A 16491-nucleotide genomic window follows, 5' to 3' on the forward strand; every position below is an offset into this window, starting at 1 on the left:
ATTTAGTATCTACTGAAACTAGATGAGCTAAACTTACATGAATAGAATTCAATTGGGAATTATTCTGCAAAAGAATTTATCATGTATGATATAATATGAGGATCGCCAAAAACGTATCGTATGGCTTTAGGCATAACGAACATATACCAATCTCTATTGATCTAAGTGAAGATCAACTAGATTGAGATCAAGAAAAACTTATGGTACTTGAAAAGGTACATAGGAATATTTTTTGATTCAAGGAAATAAAGATATGCTAAATATTGATGCTACACGCATAAACACTGGCAAAGGATCAAGCAAGATTCCTTTGGAGTTAACCATTGACAAGGACGAGCTAAAGAGCATCGTGTTTCAAAATGGCAACATGGATTGGAGACCATGAGTTGTTGCGTGGGAAATTAAAATAATAATTTCTATGTTCTAAGATATAGTTGGAGAGTCTTCCACATATCTGTGAACTGCTTGGATAAGTAGATCCAAACAAAGCATCACTAGCAACCTATACAGTTGAAGTAAAAGTAATTATTGCCTAAGAAGCAATAAAATAGAGTTGTTTACATGAGTTCTTCATTGAACTTGGGAAGATCACATGTCTGTTGACTTAATGGTTCTTCATTGCAAAATGCGTAGAACCACTAATGTAGCAAGAAAGACTAGATCACAAAATAAACATACTCAAAAGTTCTTATCATCATATCTCGAAGAACATTCGATGAAAAGGATGTTAAGATTGGCAAAGCGTGATAACTAAACCTATGCAACAAGTGAGAAGCAACACTCACGTTGTAGCACTGGAAATCAAGCATAGCTTTGAATTCCATGAACTGTTTTAAAGATGGGTTTGAGGCCCATGGTGGTAAAACAATGGGGTTGAACATTTATCATATATGAAATGTATTTTCATATTCCATTTAATCTTGGTTTAGTATTAAATGATGAGTCCCTTCAATTTGACGATATATTCAAGATAGACTGTCAGGACCAGTCCTGTGACTAAGAAATGTCTATCAAGTGAACTTGAATGTCAAAGGTTGAAAACGGTCCCTAGTCGGAGTTTTCTATAAAATTGGACGCATAGAAAACGTTAGACGATTAGAATGCAAGATGACTAGTAGTTCTGTTTCTTGAACTATGTGGACATGGCAATGTCATAATCATTTGCATAGATACTTACTTTGGGAAGACTAGTATCGGACAAGACCTATGAAACTTTACTGTAAGAGATGAAAATCTGTCATAAGTAAATTTCATTAAAATTATTAGACACTAAATCCTCAATACCTGAGTGATTTGAGATTACTTGTTTGAGAACTGGTTGCTTTGACGTTGACCAACCGTCGCACCGTAAAAGGAGGCTATAAAGGCAACGCTCAGGTAATCACCTATCAAACGAAGTCTAATCTCAAGATCGCAAGATTGGGATTGTCCTCCCATAAATCGGGATGAGATGCTTAAAAGTTGTACAAGGCCACTCGGAGAGCTAGAAACTGTGAAATGCATGGCCGTGCTCGGATGAATCATAGGCTATGATTATCTGTTTATTTGATCAGTTGAACTCTGAAACCGAGAAACACCTCTGGACATAATAAGGATGACAACTCTTACCTTATGTTCAAGAGCAAGCATCGAGCGACAAAGGAATTAGGAAATGCACACTTGTCCCTAAGGACAAGTGGGAGACTGAAGGAAATAATGCCCTTGGTCCAAGTATGCATTCAATGTTAAGTCTAATAAATGCGGTTCAGTATTAATTAACAAGTTAATAATTCAGTGAGATCAAGTGAGCTGAATGCCTAGCTAGAGGCCGCTTCAGTTCAAGTGGAATTAATGATATTAATCCACAGCTTACTCTTGACTGAACCCATAGGGTCACACAAATAGTACGTGAACGGATCAAGTATTTAATGGCATTAAATACTCCATCTATGGATATTCGGAAATCGACGGATCTTGGTTTCAGTGGGAGCTGAGATCGTCACAGGCAAGAAATGAATGCTCCGGAAACGATGATATTGCCGGAAACGGAAATATGGATCGTATCGGAAATATAAATATTATCCAAGTCGTAGATGTTGCCGGAAACGGAAACATGGTACGTATCGGAAAATATTATCGAAAATGGAAATATTGCCGGAATCGGAAATATTGCCGGAAACATTTCTCACCAGATTCTTCTAAAGATCTCTGAGTTTCATCCTGAATGTCATTTTGAGCATTCTCTAGAGTTTGTTGTTCGACTCGAATTTCTTCGAGGTCTACTTTTCTCCCACTTGTCATTTTGGAAATGTGATCTTTCTCCAAAAAGACACCATCTCGAGCAACAAACACTTTGTTCTCAGATGTATTGTAGAAGTAATACCCCTTTGTTTCCTTTGGATAGCCCACAAGGATACATTTGTCAGATTTTGGATGAAGTTTGTCTGAAATTAATCGTTTGACGTATACTTCACATCCCCAAATCTTAAGAAAAGACACATTTGGAGGCTTTCCAAACCATAATTCGTATGGAGTCTTTTCGACAGCTTTAGACGGAGCTCTATTTATAGTGAGTGCAGCTGTATTTAGTGCATGTCCCCAAAATTCTAATGGAAGTTCGGCCTGACCCATCATTGACCTGACCATGTCTAGCAAGGTTCTGTTCCTCCGTTCCGACACACCGTTCCATTGTGGTGTTCCAGGAGGAGTCAATTCTGATAGAATTCCACATTCTTTCAGATGGTCATCAAATTCATAGCTCAGATATTCACCGCCTCTATCAGACCGCAGTGCCTTAATCTTCTTGCCTAATTGATTCTCTACTTCACTCTGAAATTCCTTGAATTTGTCAAAGGATTCAGACTTATGCTTCATTAGGTAGACATAACCATACCTACTGAAGTCATCAGTGAAAGTGATAAAGTAGCTGAAACCACCTCTAGCATTTGTACTCATTGGTCCACATACATCTGTATGGATTAAACCCAATAGTTCATTTGCTCTTTCTCCAACTTTAGAGAAAGGTTGCTTTGTCATTTTGCCAAGTAAACATGATTCGCATTTACCATAATCCTCTAAGTCAAATGGTTCTAGAATTCCTTCCTTTTGAAGTCTTTCTAAGCGTTTCAAGTTTATATGGCCTAATCGACAATGCCACAGATAGGTGAGATCTGAATCATCCTTTTTGGCCTTTTTGGTATTTATGTTATAAACTTGTTTGTCGTGATCTAATAAATAAAGTCCATTGACTAATCTAGCAGATCCATAAAACATCTCTTTAAAATAAAACGAACAATTATTGTCTTTTATTAAAAAGGAAAATCCCTTAGCATCTAAGCAAGAAACTGAAATGATGTTTTTAGTAAGACTTGGAACATGGAAACAATCTTCCAGTTCCAAAACTAGCCCGGAGGGCAACGACAAATAGTAAGTTCCTACAGCTAATGCAGCAATCCGTGCTCCATTTTCCACTCGTAGGTCGACTTCACCCTTGCTTAACTTTCTACTTCTTCTTAGTCCCTGTGGATTGGAACATAAGTGTGAGCCACAAGCTGTATCTAATACCCAAGAAGTTGAATTAGCAAGTATACAGTCTATAACGAAAATACCTGAAGATGGAACGACTGTTCCGTTCTTCTGATCTTCCTTTAGCTTCAAGCAATCTCTCTTCCAATGCCCCTTCTTCTTGCAGTAGAAGCATTCGGATTCAGAAGTGGGTTGACTGACCTTCCTCTTTACAGATTTGGCGCCAGTTTGCTTAGTTGGGCTGGCCTTGTTGCCACCTTTCTTAGCATTCCTCTTCTTTCCAGATTTCTTGAACTTGCCCCCACGCACCATAAGCACATCCTGCTTATCACTTTTGAGCGTCTTTTCAGCGGTCTTCAGCATACCGTGAAGCTCAGTGAGCGTTTTGTCCAGACTATTCATACTGTAGTTCAGTTTGAACTGATCATACCCGCTATGAAGAGAATGGAGGATGGTGTCTATAGCCATTTCCTGAGAAAATTGCTGATCCAGCCGACTCATATTCTCAATGAGTCCAATCATTTTGAGAACATGTGGACTTACGGGCTCGCCTTTCTTAAGCTTGGTCTCAAGAATTTGCCTATGAGTCTCGAATCTTTCGACTCGAGCCAGATCTTGGAACATGTTCTTCAACTCACTGATGATTGTGAAAGCATCTGAGTTGATGAACGTTTTCTGCAGATCCGCACTCATGGTGGCGAGCATTAGACATTTCACATCCTTGTTGGCATCAATCCAACGATTGAGGGCTGCCTGAGTGACCCCGTCGCCTGCGGCTTCGGGCATCGCCTCATCTAGGACATACTCCTTTTCTTCCTGCATAAGAACTATTTGCAAGTTCCTTTGCCAGTCAAGGAAGTTTTTCCCGTTCAACTTCTCCTTTTCGAGAATTGATCGAATGTTGAATGAATTGTTGTTTGCCATATTAAAAACTACAATTGAAAAGAATAAACAAATAAATAACCATTCACAGTTTCTCTTAATAAACTTAAATTCTAGCATACATGCATAATTCAATGTTTATTAAGCATTTTATTCAAGTTATGTGTTCCGGCAGGTGTGAATAAAATGATTCCAAGATCCTAAAATCATTGAAGAACTAAGCACAGTTTGTCGACTTAATCCTAGAACATCTTAGGTAAGCAAAAGCCTTTTGCTAATAGTCTAGAAACTATTCTTGGTTGATAGGTATGTCTAAGAACTTATTAGGTAAACCTATCGATTTTGCCACGACATAAAAGGACTCCTTACTTATATCGTTGAGTTTCACCAAAACTAACATGTACTCACAATTATTTGTGTACCTTGCCCCTTTAGGACCAATAAGTAACACCTCGCTGAGCGAAAACTATTACTAGATTGATGTAAAGGATATCCAAGCAAGTGTATATTTTGGCATGGCACCTTTTAACTCAATTTTTAAGTTTGGAACTTAAGGCTCTTACTATGTTGGTTAGATTTTAAGTGAACTAAAATCCTTAATCATGCAACATAATCAAGCTTTTGATCTCATGCATTTTAAGACATATTTAAAAGCAATAAATAACTTAAAACATGCATAAGATAAATGTGATCTAGTATGGCCCGACTTCATCTTGAAGCTTTGACTTCAAAGTCCGTCTTGAAAATCTCCGTGGGAGGCACCATTTTCTTCAAATAGGATAAGCTATAACTAATTACAACTATTTGATGGTACGCAGACCATATTTGAATTGAAAAATAACTTTGGTACTTTAGACCAATTACATTCAAATTAATGGTACGCAGACCATATTTTCTATCCTATTTGGGCCATACTAGTCACTTCATAACCTGCAAAACAGTACATATACAATATATACCATTCACCCATTCATTATCATGAATGGCCCACATAGCTGGTTAGTAAAACACATTATGCATCACGTAAACATTTGCAGCAATTAATCAAGGGCACTAATAATCTACCAATTATTCAGTCCTTATTAATTCTAATCAAGTTGTTTTAACCTTAAGGATTTGTAGACCTAATAAAGAGTTTTATGACTAAAAGGGCTCCCACTTAAACCAATAAATTCATATGCTTTACTAATTTTAAACATAAAAATGTATTTCAAGTCTAACCGGAAACATACAAATTTAACTAAAATTTAAAGCTCATATAAATTTATAATTGAATCCAAAAAGTTTAATTTAATTTCAGTCGTATTTAAATTATTTCATGTTTTTAATTTTAGTAAAATAATTAGAATAAATAAAATTTATTATAATTACAATATTCAAAATTAAAATCCAAGAAAATAATTTAAATTATTAATTTTAAAATTAATTAAAATTACGTAAACTGAAAATTTTCAAATTAAACATTCAAAACGATCTAATCGCAACGCAAACACCCTACGCATCGCACTCCCATGGGCCGCACGCACACAGCCATCGCTGGCCATGTGCGCGCAGCCCATGCGCTCGTCGCATAGCTGCTGCATCTTCCATCGCAAGCCATCGCACGCTGTGGTGCTTGCTGCGCGCGCGCCAGCGCTCGACGCACGCGAGCCATCGCTCGCTGTGCGCGCTCGCCAGCGCTCGCTGCGCGCGAGCCATCGCTCGCTGTGCGCGCGAGCCATCGCTCGCTGTGCGCGCGAGCCATCGCTCGCTGTGCGCGCGAGCAATTGCGCGCGATCAATCGCTGGGCGCAGCGCTCGTGGCTCGCGAGCTTGCGCTCGCTGCGCGCGAGGCAGTGCGCGTCGTGGCGCAGCTCGCTTGCTGCCCACACGCGACTGCCTTGGCTTGCCTTTCGCCCATGCCCATTTGTTCATAGCTCGTGGCCCACGACACAAGGCAGGGCTGCTGCCTTGTGCTCGTGCACCATGCCCTTGCTCATTGCATTCGTGCCGCACGGGCGACGAGCTCCCTTGCTCGTCGTCGCATGCCCGCACTATACAACACCCCTTAAGGGTAACACGAAGCGTCCATTGCTTTGTGCGTGCAAGTCATATGAACGAATCGCATAAAAAATTAAAATTTATATTTAAAATTAATGACAAATTAATAAATAATATTAATTTCATAATTTTAGGGCGAAAAATCGAAAATTTATTATCCAATTGATTTCCGATTATTATGGATTCAAGTCTAGGTCATAAAAATTTAAAATTTATCATAAATTTACAATTTTTATGGTGGTTTTTAATCATAGGTTTCTAATTAAATTATAATTAATTATGAAAATCAAATTAATTCTAAATTATTCTAATTTTCAACAAATTAATCATAATTACAAATTAGATTGCATAATTAACAAGGCTAGGCATTCAAACTTGTTAAACATATACAGTAGGTCAATCAAAAATTCAAGATTTATCAACAAGAATCGCAAATATTTAATTTAACATCTTAAATTTACGAAATTTTGCATTCGAAAAACTAAAACCTTCGAAAAGTCATAGTTAGGCTTCGAATTTGAGAATTCTGGGTTCGGCAGAAAAATATTAATTTTGTCAAAATTTTAGAATGCCTTTTACATGCGGAATTGACACAAAAATCACTCGATTTGGATGAGTAACGAAGAAACTGCCGAAAAACTGCGTACGTATAATTAAATAAACGCAATTTGCAATTAATTAACAATTACGAAAATTAATCACCCCTTTTAATTCTTGCAAATTTGTAATATTTAACTATGTTCATGCAATTTAGATTATGAAAATAATAAGGGGCTCTGATACCACTGTTAGGTTATGATACATATGACAATTCATAAATCATGCGGAAACAACCATTTAGCCAGGAATACATATTATTTACACATAATCATATAGCATAATTTAGATGCATACTCTTTGTTGCGTGCCTTCCATAGCTGCGCCCGAACCGAACAAGAACAAGTCTTTAGGACTCCAAGTGTCGTCCCTCCGTAGATAGTCCACAGCACGTCCGGATCCGCCTTAAGATTGACCAACTAGAATCGCCCTTAAGGTACTAGAATTTTCGGCACTCTTAGGTAAGAAATATGACTGAATTTTTCTCTCAAAACTCACTTTGAATACTTGAATTAATCTCTGAAAATATGTGACCCTAGGCACGTATTTATAGAGTTATGGAAAGGGAATTGGAATCCTAGTAGGATACGAATTAATTAAACTTAGAATCCTATAAGAACTCTAATTAATTAATTTATCCTTTTAGGAATAGGAATTTAATCATATACTAATTCTTATAGTTTTAGGAATCGTGCATGAACACAAACTCACACACACACACGGCAGCCACGAGGGCCGCCCATGCGTGCGTGCGAGCAGCAGCCCACGCAGCGAGGCCCATGGCCTTAGGCGCGCGCTGGGCCTGCCTTGCGGTGGGCCTGGGCGCTGCCTTGGCTGGGCGCGCGTTTGGCTTGCTGGGCGATGGCCCGACTTCGTGCTGGGCCTTCGTCCGGCAGGCCTCGTCCGATGCTAATTCGTACGATACGCTTCCGATTAAATTCCCGGTTCCGGAATTCATTTCCGATACGAACAATATTTAATATTTCCGATTCCGGAATCAATTTCCGTTTCGAACAAATATTTAATATTTCCGTTTCCGGAATTATTTTCCGATTCCGATAATATTTCCGATTCTGACAATATTTCCGTTTCCGGCAATATTTCCGATTCTGGTAATATTTCAATTTCCGATAATATTTTCCGATACGTACCATGTTTCCGTTTCCGGCAACATCTACGACTTGGATAATATTTATATTTCCGATACGATCCATATTTCCGTTTCCGGCAATATCATCGTTTCCGGAGTATTCATTTCTTGCCTGTGACGATCTCAGCTCCCACTGAAACCAAGATCCGTCGATTTCGAATATCCATAGATGGAGTATCTAATGCCATTAAATACTTGATCCGTTTACGTACTATTTGTGTGACCCTACGGGTTCAGTCAAGAGTAAGCTGTGGATTAATATTATTAATTCCACTTGAACTGAAGCGGCCTCTAGCTAGGCATTCAGCTCACTTGATCTCACTGAATTATTAACTTGTTAATTAATACTGAACCGCATTTATTAGACTTAACATAGAATGCATACTTAGACCAAGGGCATTATTTCCTTCAATTACACCTTTTGTGTCCCCCTGTAGAAAAGATTAACATGCTTCTACTAACCATAAATTATATTAACAATATGTATTAGATACAATAAAAAGGAAAAAAGAAAATCAGTCAATAGCTACAACATAACGTCATAAAGGGAAAAAGTCAGAAATAAATAAGGAAAACTACAAAAAATTAACTTAATTACAGGAGAGATTACGTAAGCCCAACCACAAATTACGCCAATAATGAAACAACAAAGTAACAACTAGCAAAAACTCAAAATTAAAAAATAATTTTTTTTTACCAAATATTTAATTACAACAAACTTAAACCACCAAAATCAAGGCTATGAATTAAAGAAGGATTTTTTTACCAAATCCTTAATTACAGCAAACTAACCCACCGTAATGACACAAAAATAAAAAATCAAAATAAAATAAAAAATCAAAAAGTCAATCAATTACCCCTTAGACTCCGTTCTATTCTACTTATTTTGACTGAACTTATATTATCTAAACTTATCTTAACTTATTTTATCTGAAAACACTTCTTTTGTTTGAAATACACTTATTTGTTTGCGAAAATGTCTGAAAAAAACTTTTTTTTTTCTGAACTTATATTATCTTAATTTAGCTGAACTTAACTGAACTTAACTGAACTTGTTTTGTCTGAAATAAGTCAAAATAAGTCGAACAGAACAGAGCTTTAATTTTCTCTTCTTTAATGTATGTTTGTTAATGTTAAATTGCTAATAACTTGGGAAAAGATGACAAAAGCTCTTATTTCTCTCCATTTTATTCATAGCCCCTCAATTCTCTCCATTATAAATTCATAAAAAACACTACTCCGTATGCTGCAATCAAATAGTGGAACGATGCTCAATGCTGCAATCCAAATAATCCACTCAACGTCATTCTTTCTCTACTCGCTATCAAAACCTAATTTCGGAAATCTCAAATTTCTCTAAGAAATAAGTCATCAATTTCCGAAATCCGTCTTCCCAATTTCTCTAAAAAAACTCTTTATATGTTAATTTCCTTTACTTTAGTACTACAATTTAGATTTTTTGTATATTTCGTTATTAAACTATGTAAATGCTTTTAACTAAAGATATCTAATTTTTTTCTTAATATGAACTTTTTAAACAATTTTTCTAGCATACTATTTATTATGATTAGTTGTCATAACACAATTTTTAGCTTTTATATAATGCATGTATATAAGACTAGTACTCTATAAACAAACAAATTACATTTACAAATTCATAAAAATACATGGTATTCCAACATTATAATCGGAAAACGGATTATTACTTAGCTTAGCTTCATAACCGTGACATATCCTTGTATAAAATAGAAAAGACAAGCGGAGACTAGAGAAGAAAGTTGAAAGATTAGACACATGACAAATCAACAGCTAACATCCAAATTATAACTTAACTTGATACTCCAATTTTCTTGGTTTACATGTATACGAACCATCTGTTTGTAATTTTATTGGCATTAATTTAAATTTGATACAAGTGATGAATTGCTTTTCAGTTATTTCCAAAAATGATTGTAAAACAACAACAAAATTCCTATACCAAAAACTAGACTCATCCTCATAACTAGAGGTGTCATCCCTAATAAAATACAGGAACAAGTGGGGGAACTTCAGTCCTTGGACTTTAATCTCAATTGCTCTTCACTTGCCTCCGATTGATGGCCCTTCAAGCCAATCCCTCTGACAAAGTACCAGCAAGAATATGGTTCATCCCAATTCAAAAAGTTTCATATCCCTGGTTATCATCGGATATTGACTAGAATTCATTCTTTGGGCTTTTTGCTCATTGTTTTACGTTTGTTTACATCAAGATATTTTTTCCGTAATCGAATTGTTTTGGGGGTAACCTGCAAGAAAAAGATTTGTTAGAAACATCATGCTTTCTGCCTCAAAAAAAAAAAACATCATCCTTTTAATTAGATGGACTGAATTACTGCGGACTGAAATATCTGAATTCTAAATTCAATCAAATTTGTAGAGGAATTAAGTCCCCCAGTAGCCAAGTTTTCAAGATTGCAGATGATCAAGTCAAGCTAATCTAAAGATCTCGCTCACCTCTATCAATTCATCAGACTGCACATAACCAATTGCTTCTTCTAGAGTTATCTGCAAACATATCCACAGAACCATTAACACTTATATTTGAAAATCAATCAAGACGAAATAACAACTCCTACAATGAAATCGACTTTATTTTTCAGATGGGGAAGGGTGGAGGGGGGTTAGTAAAATTAGCTACACAGTCTATACAATACAAACACCATTTTTTCTTATATTTGCTGCATTTTTCTCGTTTTACACCCAAGCCCAGTCTCTTCTCCACCTCTAATATATGAGCCAGTTCAAGATAACAGGCATGGCATTACAAATTTCGATCGTTAGAAGTTTAATATACGTAGGCAATCTGCAATTTGAAACATCTTGGTCACTCTCAAGTCTCAAAGACGCGAACAACGACATCCCTCCTGGCCACCTCTAAAGATAAAATATAAAAGATCCAATCATGTTGCATTTCTGCTGTCTTCTGTTTTTTCCTCTTTATTTCATTCTACATGGTTTCAGAGCTCAGGTTGGGTGAAATTAAAATTTGGGCCTGTAACATTGGAACTGGAGAGTGGTGAAAAAAAGCCCAGTATGCTAAATACTAAGGGCAACCCACATGTGAGGGGAAGTGTTGAAACCCCATGATATATATGCACATAGTGAGTTGTCCCACATTGGAGAGATAACCACCATTTTCTACCAATTCGTTTTGAGATGGAACCTCCTCTTAGGCTCAAAGTGGATAACTCGATTAATGGGTGCGAGCCAAGCCCATTTGACAAAAGTCATCATAGTGGCAAGGGTGAAGGAAATAGGGGAAAGGGGGAAGGGATAGGAGATTGAAAATCAGGTAAACAGTAAAAAAAAAACCTTATTTTCAGTTATTTCTTATTTTGTATAGACCTTATACAGATTAAAAAAATAACCTATTACGGGTCAACTACTCAACTTTGCAGAAAATATTTAGGAGTTTGAACTGTGATCTTATGTCCAATTTGTAAACATATTTACTGAAGAGTTTGAACTGTCATCTTACGTCCAATTTGTAAACATATTTACTGAAGAGTTTCACATTTCTGGTAAAGGATGATGTTGCTTCACAAACTTACAAATGCCAAGACAAAAACCGACATCACAATTCGCTTCTAAATCTCACATTAGGGCACAGATGATTAAGATTTAAAAGGTATGACCAGTTTGAGGATTACGTACAAGACGAGGAGGAGACAGCTTCACATTTTCATCCTTCGAAGCAGCACGTATGTTATTTAACTCCTTACACCGTGCAGGATTAACCTATGACAAACGAATCCCAACATCAGTTAAACTGTTTCCATACAAAAAGGATTAATCGTAGAGAACATATAGATTTCCCTTACATCAAGATCTGATTCACGAGAATGTTCCCCAATAATCATGCCATCATATGTCTGCACAGAAAAATTTAGAAAAAGAAAAAAAGAGTCAACAGGATTTCACAAGCCAATAAAGGCAAGAAAAGGAACTCAAATGCAAAAAAGAAAAAACATTAATAACTTCATCAACAAAGGGTGGTGTCACAAAACGCAAGATTGGTCATGACATATCTTTCCGAATGTTCACATTGTCAATTGGTTTAGATCAATGATTCTGATGTATCACATTCAAGATTACATAATTATTACAAGTTGGTAACATCTACAAATAAACACAATGATTATAAACATCTCAACCGCGTGACACTCATACTTGGATTTGGAGGGTTGTATCATGTGTCAATCCAATCTGACACAAAAATGCTGTAGGAAATGCTCCCAAAATTATAGTTAGTGGGTTAATGGATTCATGGGTTCAATATTAATCATATTTCTTAATTTAAGGTAGTTATATATTTTGCTTATAAATAATTGTTGTAGTTCATAACTTTTAAATCAACGAGATGAATTAGTTTATCTTTCTTATATTATAAATTTTACGTGGTATCAGAGCTTCAGGTTAGATCCACAAAACAAAGTAGAGAGCAATGAAGAAGAAAAGCAAAGAAAAAAGAGGAGAGAAGGCACGTCTATTTTTTTTTTTAAAAGAACATACCACCAATAACCATAATACCATGTAAATGTGGAATAACTCACTAACCCATTACTGCCCACTAATAATATTCATGTTCCTAAAATTAAGGACCATTACCACACTAAATTGAATCACTAAATCCAACAACTCACTATTCATTTAGATTCTCAAAAGAAGTGCATCACACCTGACATAAAACAATTACATTAAAATAGAAAAAGGAGGAGTTTGCATGACTGTCGATGAAAGAGAAGGAAAAAATGGAAATTTTAGGTTTTTCTCTCCCCTCATTTCAATATGGTAAGTAAATTCTAACTGCTAGGGAACCATTAAAGTCATGTGGTTTTGGCCTTTTAAAAAAAAACTATTACTTGTCAATAATTGGAGTCTTACACCATACGGCGCGTAAGGCACTGCGCCTTGAGCCCGGGAAAAAAGGCGCAAAGGCACGCGTCTTTCGCAGGGTGCCTTCCAGAACCAGTACCTTGAGTCTAGGCGCACTCAAAACGCGCTTTTTAAAACTAAGCCTCCTTCCCCAATTAGTTTTTACAATTTCCATCTACATTCGTCCCACATTAGTTTTTACATTTCTATTTTGGGAAATACCCATAATTATTTTTAATACCTCTTTTTCCACTACCAAAAAGTTACGGTCCCACACTTTCTCACATTCAAATAAATAAAACACTTCGCTATCTTCTATCACATCTACTTTTTTTAAAATAACAACCCACTATCTCCTTTCACATCTAGGTTTTTAATAAAATAATATTTTAATAACTAAACAACTTATCTCATATAACTTTGTGTCCTAATAAGTATCAAAATTAATCTGGGACGAAGGAGTATAGTTAATCAATAGAACAACTAATTGATAGTACAAACCAATCCGTGACTGGATCTACAATTACCAACGTCCTTATTTGAACGGACAACAATGCTTTGTGGTGGTGACTGCAGTCCCCCCCCCCCCTCTTTCTCACATCTCTGGTTTTGACTTTGGACGTATGGGTTTCAGCCAAACCAGGAGAGAAGGAGAGAGGTTGGCGTATGGAACTTGATTCCAGTGAAAGAGTTTGAGGGTTGCATTTTTATCAACATAGTCCAGAATGGGTTTCAACAATCCCAAACCCCCCTTGTTCCAAAAGTTTCAATCAATCAAGCATATTCATATAGGACCAATTTCCAGTATTACAACTTTTGCAAGTCCAGTCAATTGAGTCAGACATGCTCACATGATCCAGTATTACAATTTTACAAGTCCAGGGTCAAACATGCTGAAAAGATCAAAATTCGTTAAAACTACCTAACAAACTGGAATCGAGGGAAAACCTCAAATCCATAGGCACAGACACCCAACAATGATGTAAAACTCAGAAGCTGACAACTTGACCCAGGTGGGGTCTGTAACTAGTGTGAGCCACAATATGTTTATTTGAGCCAAATGTCAAGTCCATAAGCTCAGTGAAGAGCCTAGCAAGAAGTGACAAAGTTAGCAAAGTCCATGACAAGCCCAACAATAAGAAAGGAGACAAGGTCTAGAACCACATCGAGCTTACACCCATAAGCATGCATCTTTGCAGCTAAAGCAGTGTTTGAAAAGTCTAAATAAAGGCACACCACGCACCAAGGCAATAGGGGTCCTAGATCGAAGTGAACCACAGATCTTAATATGAAAAACCGCTGTGTGTAAAACTAGGTTACATTTAACTATGCGCCCACAACGCCTTTTTGCTTCCGAGGTGCGTTTCTTTGCGCCTCGACAAGAATGCCTAAGCTTTTTAAAGCATTTGCGAAGAAACCCCTTGGGATTCAGCATCTACGCACACCTTTTCAAGCACTGCACAAGCATCAAGAGAGAAGTGCCTAACGAACTTTTAGTCCCTCTTCTTTTCACTTCAAAATTTCATACTTGTGGACCTTTTTTTTTAAAATCAATTGTTAGTTGTTATAACAAATCGAGACAAATACACCAAGGTACCCATTTACTTGAGCCATGAGCATATGACTAAGTTTCTAAGAAAAGTTCAAATGTAGAGAGAAAAAGGTCGAAGGGAACCGGGTTAAAATAAAAAGGCACACCATAGAGAACAACTGGGCAAGGGGAAATTACTTTAAGAAATTGCTAAAAGGTGCAAGGAATTTGAGCGAGTAGTTAGATTTTAGAAAATCATGATGAGGTGCAGAACAATCACTTGGTTAGTTGGGATTTGGTTTGTCGCCCGAAGGAAGAGAGGGTTACGGGGTACAAAAGAGTGAGTTAAAAAAATATGGCAGGAAAACGGTGAAAATGGTTGTGGAGACTACCTCTTGAACACACGTCGCCTTGGTACAATGTCACCAAGAAGCATGGTTTGTGTCACAATGGTTGGGATGCAGAGGTCGCAATGTCCATAACATACAAATGTCCTAGGGAACAGGTTTCATATGTTTTTCATCCTTCAGTAAGACTTAAATTAGGAAATGGGAGTTGTATTCTCTTTTAGGAGGATCTACAGATAGGAGAGGCCTTTTTGCACTCGCTAACCACGTCTATTCAATTTATAATCTATGCACCATTTTAGGAGACCATCAAATGATCCGGAATTAGAAGAGTTAATTTATTTGTGTGACAACTTGACCGTTTAGTTAAGGGATGTGAACATTTCCAGGGTATTTCCTTGTAAATTGTATCTTCACTATTCGATTAAACCCCCTAAACATCCATCCTTCCAGATAGCAACTTTACCTGATATTTGTTTGCTTTGTCGAGCTAATAGTGACTACTTCACATATTTGCCTTCATTGTGATTTGGCATGTTATCCATGGAGAACACTTTACGCAGTGTATGGTGGTGGAAATAGTTATGGTGGCGGAAATAGTTACTGTGTCCATTGAATATAACTGAGTGGTTGCAAACTAGATTTGTGGGTTTTGGAAAGGTGAAGGAGAAAAAGGAAATGTCGTGAAATGTCGTGCTTAATTTGGTTGGAACGAAATGCTAGGATATTTATAGGAGCATTTACTTCACGTGATTTACTATGGGATAAAGTAACTTCGTTGACATCCTTGTAGACTAAGGCATCTCAGAATTTAGAAACATACTCAATAGGGATTTGGGGATAATTTGTAATTAGTTTCTTATGTTTACTAATGACTTAATGAGGACACCTTGTCCTCTTGTACTTCTCTTTTTTCTTAATAAACCTTTTTCCTATAAAAAAAAGGGGTGGCCAAGAAACAGGCTTGGCGCACCTACATCAAACCATATCATCAGCCTCCAAATAAAAACCTTTCGAGCACTCACGCCATAGGCTTGGAATCACCCGCTTTAGACAAGGAGGAAAAAATTTCTAGAACCTGTATCGGTCCCTTTCAAATGGTTTATTTGTCCCTTCAATAAATTTGATCTAAAATACTCCCTGTATCTCTAAATAATAGGCCACATATGATTAAAGGTCTTTTTAAGGAGTTGGTTTGAACCATGGAAGTACCATAATTATCCTCTTTATCCAAATGTTTCGATCTTTACCATGCCTAAGGGTATCTCTTTATCAAATGCCTTTTCCATTAAGGGTAATATGGACAAGTTAGAAATATGGTCTACAATTTACGGACCGAGGAAGGTTTAGATTTTCCTCAATCTATTCGCATCTCATACATTGTTATTGTTTATTAATTAATCCTAGGGAAGCAAACCTTAATAAGCAAGGTTTCATTTGCGTTGGCAAGTTTGCATCTTTTTGTACAAGATCTCGCATGAATACATTCTTAACATACAAATACGATACTATAATAAAATAACAACA

General features: G+C 36.7%; 1 protein-coding gene across 1 annotated transcript in view; it reads right to left on the bottom strand.

Moving 5' to 3' along the window:
• Positions 1 to 9974: 9974 nt before the first annotated feature.
• The window catches only part of LOC110800005 (uncharacterized), a 40143-nt gene continuing 33626 nt past the window's right edge, over positions 9975 to 16491 (bottom strand). Inside the window, exons 16-19 of the mRNA XM_022005298.2 lie at positions 12033 to 12083; positions 11866 to 11949; positions 10666 to 10716; positions 9975 to 10457 (exon numbers count right to left, since the gene is read on the bottom strand). Coding sequence (XP_021860990.1) covers positions 10374 to 10457; positions 10666 to 10716; positions 11866 to 11949; positions 12033 to 12083 — 270 coding nt within the window. The 3' untranslated portion in view covers positions 9975 to 10373. The remainder of the gene's footprint in view (positions 10458 to 10665; positions 10717 to 11865; positions 11950 to 12032; positions 12084 to 16491) is intronic.

The sequence above is a fragment of the Spinacia oleracea genome, chromosome 4 (genome assembly GCF_020520425.1).
Source record: "Spinacia oleracea cultivar Varoflay chromosome 4, BTI_SOV_V1, whole genome shotgun sequence".
Taxonomy (NCBI): domain Eukaryota; kingdom Viridiplantae; phylum Streptophyta; class Magnoliopsida; order Caryophyllales; family Amaranthaceae; genus Spinacia; species Spinacia oleracea.